Raw genomic sequence first — 9,538 nt, forward strand, 5'->3', positions numbered from 1 at the left:
CTTTTTATTACTTTTTATTATTTGTTTATTTATCTTTTAGTAAGGACGCGGAGGTACACCTCGAATCATACCAGGTGGTGGTCCTCTTATACTAGGAGGTCCCATTGGTGGCCCTGCACGACCGATTGGTGGTATTCCTGGTGGTAACCCTAAATGAATAATTATAGAATTATATATCTTTCCTTATAACATTTTTAAAATAAAACTTAAGATAATATTAATTATTTTTTAATAACTATTAAAAAATGTTGATATTAAATAATAATAATAACAATAACAATAATAAATTAATTTACAATAATTTTCTATTGTAAAATAAAAATGATAGAATGAAACCACGATTTTTTATGTAATAAGCATATAAAAAATTTTCATATTTAAACATTTTTTTAATAATAAACGAATAATTATTTATTTTAATCTTTACCAGTACAATTAAATTTTTAAAGGTATATTAATAAAACAAGATTTCTTCTATAATCAAGCTTTTAATATAGAATAAATATTAAAAATGAGTATTACTATTTTAAGCTTTTAGTTAATACATCTGTTCGGAATTGAAGCATTTTATTCGAGGCCTTCAGTTCTCGGAATATTTATAGTTTCTCACATTGATTTCCCAATTATTCAAAAGCAGAATTCTCGACCGTTCTACAAGGCTGCTTAGCCTTGAACGATCACATTTACTTTTGCTGAAATCTCAAATAGCCGAAAGCCTAACTTCTAGATCATTTCCGAAAGCTGCTTAGCCTCGAATGAGGTTTCACCGAATTCTCGACTAACCGAAACTTGTTTCAAGCTAGAACTAGTTGCCGCGCCGACACTTAAGGAAGTGCGCGACAAGACTCCACGTAGTTAACTAAAGCAGTCATTCAGTACGTAGTGTCGATAGTCACAAAGTGCACAATATCAGTTACAATCAGCAATCCTCGCAATCAGTCACTCGTCCCAAGCCACGCTATCGCACGGAGTCTAGACCAAGGAGAAGGTCATGCAACACACGTTCATTCAACGCAGCTATTCCAAGGAATGCTCATTCACTTTATCAGTGCACCGAGACAACAATCCTTCAAGGGCTGACTGCCGTTCTAGAAAATAGTCGACTACACAAAGCATGGTATCTGAATTGATGAATAACTAGCACACAGATACTCCTATACTTCTATTATGAGTATGGCCGACTCTCATTGCTAACTACCACCACCACCTTCCCATGCTCACTTGATTAACATGGTCGACTCTTCTTGCTGATCTTTACAATATCAGCATAGAATCCAATAAGCCGTATTCCTCTTCAGGAAATATACAAAATCCATTGATAATCCCCATAACATCATCAACGACATCGCCACCATTACCAAGAAGCAACCACATCATTGTAATAGAATAATTCCCTCTCTCCTACAAGAAGTGAACATAGAACACTGTAATTGTTAATAAAACAGAATAAACGATGTCCTAAACGAAGTTACACATTGTACACATTTACAGCCCTTCAACATATGTTATTTCCTAAGCATCGTTACGGCGAGAGATTACTATTGAATTTGGTAGTTCGAACTAGAAACTAATCTTTCGAACAACATGGTTTTAATTTTATTTCCGTAGTTTTTATATTAGGTTCACAATTAAAATTATTAAATTTCTTTTTTTATATTGTTTGAAATACTTTCCAACTATTAAAGTTTTAAATATACTATAAATGATCACGTGTTAAATATTATACAAATTTAGTTACAAAATATATACGGACATCTCTAAAGGTGGAAATATACTTGATATGTATACAATTTCAATGTTATAAATAAAAAATTATAAATGATGTCGTTGATAAATAATGACCATTCCAAAAAATAAACAACTAGTTTTGTTAAGGATATCATATTATTAGTAAATATGTATATCATACTATACAAGTAAATAAGCATAATAGAAAAAATATTTTAAAATAATTAATAAAGCAAGTGGATTAAAAAATTAAAGTCCTATAGTTAACGGAAAATTACTTACCACATACAAGCCGGTAATATTTTCTCTCTTTAATATTACATTTCCGTATATATATAAAATTGTGTAGTAGTCATTGGCAGAATTTTACCAGTTTTTTTTTTTAATCAGAATTTATATCTTTGACTAATCACGAAATTAGTGTACTTGATATCTATACAGGCCAGTTTTCGAGTTATTGCTTAAACAAGGACATTATTTACAAATTTTGAGACAACACTGTTTTTTTTTTTACAAATTTTTTTTCAAGATGATTTTGTTTTTATGAGCATTTTATATTATAACAAATCAGAATTACTTTTTGACTTTTTACTATTTTATATTAGCTAAGCTATTTCTGATCATGTTATGTCGGTCTGTTATTATTTAATGTTAGAAACCGCAGGAAAGCCATTCTATATTACGGTTCCATCTACTTAGTTAAAGATCTAATTTAACTGGATTATTTTAGTTCTAATAATCGTTGCATTGACATAGATTTTAAATAATAAACTTAAGACGAAATTTAATTAAAGTACTTGAAACTGTCTAATAATCTATTTACCTAGGACATCTTATGTAAGTTATTTCTGTTTGATATATAAAATAGTATTTTCATATATAAAACTCATTTTCATATCAAACAATTAATTTATTGTCTCAGTTCTGTTTTGTCCATACAATTACATTTTTTTTTAAATTACTTGTTTAAATCGTTAATCATTGATAAAGTTAAACTAGATTAAATTAATCTATTCTAAATGATAGATAAAGATGATAAAGTTAAACTAGATTAAATTAATCTATTCTAAATGATTATATAATTAATAGTAGAGATATCCTTGGCAGCAGAAATATAATATAGAATATTTTTAGATTATACTTCATGTAATTGATTTTATTCATAATTGATTTTTTTATTATATAATTTTTACCATATAAATAATTTATTTATTCTAATAAATTTTATAAAATAATTTTTTTTTTTTTGAAGTAAAATAATAATGAGTCGGCTTTCTATATAATTATTTAAATTTAAGTCTAAATTATAAAAATTAATTTTATATAACATCTATCTAAATAATATATGTATTTATTTTAATTTCCATACATTTAATTAACAGATATTTTAAATTATATAGTATAGAATACAATAAAATGAATATAATGAATTTTGATGTCTTAAATAAAAGAACCATTTGATATTTTATTTATACAAAAATTAATGTATTTCTATAATATACAATTTCTAGAATAAGAACTTTTATTTATTTTTAAATTTAAGTTTCTCCTCAGGTGGTATGAAATACTAATTTTGATATGCCAGCTATTCTACCAATTATTTTATCTACATTAATAATTGCTTGTTTAAATAGCGGTTGTATATTAATATTTAATATGTAAATATAATCGAATCGCAATACCTCGCGTGTCGTTAAATTAAACGTTTTTAATTTTATAGTATCTAATATTTTAATTGTTTTGAATATAAAAGAAAAAATGAAATAATTAATACAACAATTAATAAAACAATAAATCATTAATTTTAGTTATTTAAACAATGTAATAATTTTTTGGTTTTATTATCTCAATTGTAAGACATTTTAAGACATGTTATTTTAATGGTATTATTTGGAAATGAAGCATTATCCAAGACTTTGATTTTCGGAGAAGTATAAGCCTTCTAACTCTCGAGTTTATAAACATGGATTCCACGAATACTCAAATATTCTAAGCCTTATTTTAGAGCGTCCTATAATTTATCCGCGTAGCAAGGTCGGTTAGAATTCTCCAACCTTCTAAAGCTTTGCTTTCCTGGAGTTCTCGAAAGTTCTAGAGCTTTAGTCTCTGACGTCATGCAAGACTTTCGGCATAGCAACATTTATGCATTTTTGCCAGATACAGTTGCCAGGTCACGGTTTGTCTTAACAGGGCCTCCATGGAACAGTTGCTGTCTCTCAGCAGAGCCGCCACGTAATGAACAAGTCACTTCACTTCAATTTTCAAGTGCGAACAGTGGCAAAAGTGTTGACTGCATTACAAGAATGTACACGATTACAAGAAGCGCAATATCTAGGCACTCATCACAGGATCAGGCATGGCAACTGCATGTCTGTGAGTACCATAAGGCCCTTCTAATAATAGTGGAATTAGCACAAAGGCAATATGACACAACGTTCGCCAAGAAATGCCACCAATACCCTTCTAATAATAAGGCATAATAATAAGACACCTCAGGCAGCCAACAAAAGGCCAACAAGGCCCTTCTAATAATAGTGCAACTAACACAAAGATAATAAGACATTAAGCATGCAGCCAACAAGGTCACTCCAGTAAGGAGACCTAAACACGTTACCATCACGTGGCACTACACGAAGAAGTACCAGAGATTTATGATCTCTTACTTTTCAGTGTAATAATTTACCCCCAAGCATAGTATGTCAAGACGATCCAGAGATTTACAACCTCCTTTCTCTGTATGTAGTGTATGCTAACGCTACGTGCCAACCACCACCGAACTGCAAGATCTCACCGATTCTCAAACCATCTTAGAATCATTATTACTGTGTAGTTTGTAAAATAAAACGCAATATACAGCACGATAAGCAAATGTTTTAAAAATTGAATTAATGTGCTATCCCTTCCACTTGCCCGCAGTTCCTTCCCCCACCAGGCAACTGGCGGTCATAATCTAATCGAATCATCTTGGTCCTTCGACCACCGAATGAATGGAATTACAAACAAGTATATATTATTTGAAGTTTCTTTAATGATGGAATAGGTTAGAATTATAATGTCCAAAATTAATTTATTTTCAAAATAATAAAACATTGAAAAATTATAATTATAAAAATTGAAATGAATTATTTGAATAAAATAATATAATAGATTTATTAACAGAACCACAAATATTTATTTTCGTAGAATGTTCTTTATAAAATTTATAATTTTTACTTATATTTTATTTAATAAAATTTTTAAAATATAATTATAATTAATGAACCCATTTTAACAAAGAAATATTAGGCATTAAGATATAAATACTATGTTCATACTTTCATATGCATACTAATATGTTATATTACCCATCATGCCAGGTGGTGGTCCAAGCATTCCTGGTGGAGGTCCTCCAGGAACTGGAATTCGAGTAGGTGCTCCAGAATGCATCTGTGGTGGTGCAGATACTTGTCCCCTTATGCCTGGGGTCATAATTTGTTGAGATGGGCCACCAATACCTCTTACGGAATACCAGAAATATTAGCAGGGATTCCTCGTCCTGCAGCACGACCCATACCAGGCCCTGACGTAGTACCAGGTATTGGGACTCTCGGTAAGCCCTCCTCAGGTGGCGGAGGGCCTTCAACGGTCAAGGAAACAATATTTTCCCCACGCAGTAAAACAAATCCAAGAACCCTTTTTTCCTCTCTTTCCGGTTGCTTAGTATTTTTTGGTTTAATCTTTCTAAATTCTTCGCAATCTCCAAGAATAAGATTCATATGCTTATCGAATGCTTTAAAAGTACCTATGAATGTTCTAGAATCTTGTAAAATTATACGTACTCTATAATTAATATGCTGTAGCATTTTATTATTCTTTCCTATGGTCTGCAAAAGGTAATTTTATTATCAATTTTTATTATAAATGCAAGTATAATATAAATAAAAATTAACATTAGAAATATTATTGCAATATATATTATAAAAATTTTTATTATAAATTATTATACTTATTATAAAAAAATATCTTACAATTTTTAAATTACAAAAAAAAAATGAATTATAAATACAGAAGATGTAAAAAATACCTAATACTGTAGTACTACAAAAATAGTTTAATAAATAAGACAGAATTTTCTCACTGAATTAATGTACAATTTTAAGTGAAGTTAGCAACATATAACTCTGATTGCATTTGAAATATTTGTATACATTTATAAATTCTACTCTAATTGCTTGCCTATGAAATTAATTAAAAGAGTTCATTATTAAACAAGCAAAATATTTAATTTGTTTATATTCTATATAATTAGCTAATATTTATTAATCTATTTATTTAAAATCAAATTAAAAATAATATAGGTAAAAACAAAATTGTATATATATATATAATATAGTGCAATTTGTACTTCTATAGGATATAGCTTTCTGTAATTTCATTAGATTAAATAAGTAATCCAGAATTTGTTTTTCACCTTTTATAGTCATTATTAATTTAGTGATATCAGAATATAATATTATCCTTAAATGAACTTTCAATAGGTATCAAAATTAAATCAAATCAGATCAAATCAGATTTTATTATTTATTAACTAATGCTTTTTCCATTTTACTGTTTCAATATATGAAAGTATTATATTTATAAAAAAAGGATAAATAATTTTTGAAAGCATAAAAGTTATGATGGAATAATAAATGTTAATCTGCGAATTATATTGATTAAACAACAGGATAATGTTAGAATATAGACAACAATTAAAATTGAAAATTAGTCAAATAGAACTGAGATTATTAATCAGATTCAAATTTCTTTTATCATTCATGTATAACTTAATATTTTTCTTACATTAATATTGAACCTCTGAAGATTTCGGTATGTACTATATATTAAAGGAAGCACTAACTGCATCTTGAATATTTTTATTTAAAGATCTAAAGATTAAAGGTCTAAAGATATTTTTAAATCGTAGGACTATTGCATTATTTTCTATTTTTATTATAAGAAAAATTAAGCAAATTTTAATATAACAAAATAAATATACATTTTTTTTTCAAGAAAAATGAAATAACAAATATCAAATCATTGATTATAAGAAAAATATTTTAATTCAATTCTTGATTATTTTAATCATGATGACCTATCAAATTATCTTACTACAAAATATATTTTATGTAAATTATTTATATACATATGAATATAAAAAATGGTTTAAAAAATTATTAAAACAATAATTAACTAGATACAATGATTATACTAAATATATTTTCTATTCATTAAATTACATTCAACATTCAATTTGATAAATTCATAAGTTATATCATTACTATTAAAGTTATTATAAAAATATTCAAAAATATCATTAACTGTACTGGTTTACATAATTTATTTAGTAATTTATTTACAATATTTTTGCCAATCAAATCAATATATAATTCTACACAAATTTCAATCCATTAATAAAATTCATGTAGATTTATGAATTTTGTATAAAGCAATATATTCTCTATTCATTTTGTAATCAATGTTACTAATAATAAATATATGGAATAATTTTTTAAATACAGTAAGGGGTCAGATAATTATTTCAATTTGTTATTTTTTTTTATCTTTTTTTATAAGTATTCATTCCTTATTTTAATTTTTTCATCTTGAATTTAATATCAAAATATACAAGAGATTTAATTGACTTATCAGTGACATAGTACTCAGTATTTATAAAAAATTATTAATTACATAGATAAAAAAGAAATATTATATGATGGAACTTTTAACATTAATAAAACGTTTAATTTTGAATCTTTAATCTTTTAGTTATGGATAACTTCCAATTTGGCATAAATTTATTGCAAGTTCAATAACCACTTCATATTTTTATGATTATTTTTATTCTTATTTTTATGATTATTGCATATATAAATCAAAGATAAATTATTTACTTATTAAATTATTTATAAATAAATATAATACTAACCATTTTTAATTTAATTATTTTCAATTATTTATTCTGTAAATTTATTTATTTTATTCTTATAAATCAACATAAATAATTCAACAACTACTATGACGACGCTAACCTATTAAATCCACAGTGCTTATATGGCTTTAAACGGTATTCTGTATTCTATATACAAGAAAATAATATCTTCATGCTGATTGGTTGTCGTATATACATAGATTTTTATTGGAAAAAAATAACTGAAATAAGATAACGAATGGATACGAATAAGCAATAGCATTAAAGATGTTTAAATATATATTAATTATATAATTATTTTTTACACTAAATTAATATATTAAAATATTTTCTTCAGACTTAAATAATTGCTCAATATTAATGATAATAAAAATAACAATAATAATTTATAAATTTAATGATAATATTTATAATAAGTGTGATAACACAAGTTATTTGAGCCGTATTATGTTTATCTATATAATAGGCAGAAAATAGAAAAATAATTGATGTTATGGGCGAATGAGATTTAAGAGGAAAATATACTTTCTACCAGAAAACAGAAAATAATTTGCCTTTCTTTTGATTTATAGTTATAAATATCGGTATATGAGAATAAAAATATGTTTTTGGACTTATAACTATTTAAAACTTGTTAAAAAAATATTTATAACTTATTACTACAACTAAACTGAATATGTCAATGTTGACAGCGTGATATAAATTATTGTTCAAACTTAAAGACTTTGTTTATCTTATGCGAAATATAAAATTTGACAATATGATTTTTTTTTATTAGAATGAAAAATTATAATCTTTTATGGTAAACAAGTTTTAATTCAATGGACAAGCGTTTTTAATTTTTTTAAATGATTTATTTACGAATAGATTTATACTAAAATAAAAATTAAATAATTTACTAAAGTTATGATACAATAAACGGATAAATATTTTTATTTAAATAAGACAAAAGTTATTTATTTGGTTTTCAATATAAATGTAAAATGTTTATATAGAATTATTCTATTGGGTCGAAAATTAAAAAAAAATTATTTTTTCAGTTTTGTTTTAAATATCTCTAGACAGAAATAGTGAGTAGTAACTATAAACAGGTTTTTTTTTATTGAATCTCTTATTCGTACTTAATATTCTAAATAGTATAATTACAGGTGAAATACGTAGTATTATCTTCTTTTATTCTACACATTTTATTTTAACAATTATATTATAGGGAAGTTTATATTTTTTATTCCTTTTAATCAGTTCAATATTTATAATTATAAAAACCTATTAATTTTTTATTTGACTACCTATACTGATGAATATGCTTTAATACAAATTTATTAAATGTATAAAATAAATGTTATATTGTTCTATAACTCTTGAATAAAAATCAGATCTAATAAATATGTATTATAATGAGAATTTTTAATACTACGAATCAAGTTATGTAATATACTCTGCATATAAGGTTTCTTTTCGTTAGAAATGCATATACTTTCGATTATAGATTACTCAACAGTTAGTATTTATAAAAAGATTGTGTTTAATTTGTATATAAATAATTAATTTAAATAAATATTTATCATTTGTTATTTGCAATATACTCTTTGAGATATATCAATTATTTATAAAAACTACATTATTTGTATATTAATAAATTATTTATTATCTCGTATAAAACAATATACGCATTTGTAAGTATTATTTCGGAGTTACATCTAAGCAGAAAAGTAATCAGGAATAAAAAATATTTCAATTAAAGTATTCATTAAAAAAAATTATGTAGCATTGGCAAATAGTGAAATACAAATTATTTAAGAAATAATGGCACCCGAAATATAATTAAATATTAATTTTAATACTGTATTGACTGGTAAT

At 25.2% G+C, this 9,538-nt stretch overlaps 1 protein-coding gene across 1 annotated transcript; it reads right to left on the reverse strand.

Moving 5' to 3' along the window:
- Positions 1 to 6,612, reverse strand: LOC105366164 (small ribonucleoprotein particle protein SmB). The gene is given in 4 exon segments (XM_011504492.1): positions 1 to 149; positions 5,073 to 5,228; positions 5,231 to 5,591; positions 6,550 to 6,612. Coding segments are annotated over 4 exon segments (693 nt in total). The 3' UTR covers positions 1 to 36.
- Positions 6,613 to 9,538: the final 2,926 nt, after the last annotated feature.

The sequence above is a fragment of the Ceratosolen solmsi genome, unplaced genomic scaffold, assembly GCF_000503995.2.
Source record: "Ceratosolen solmsi marchali unplaced genomic scaffold, CerSol_1.0 scaffold17, whole genome shotgun sequence".
NCBI classification, from domain to species: Eukaryota; Metazoa; Arthropoda; class Insecta; order Hymenoptera; family Agaonidae; genus Ceratosolen; species Ceratosolen solmsi.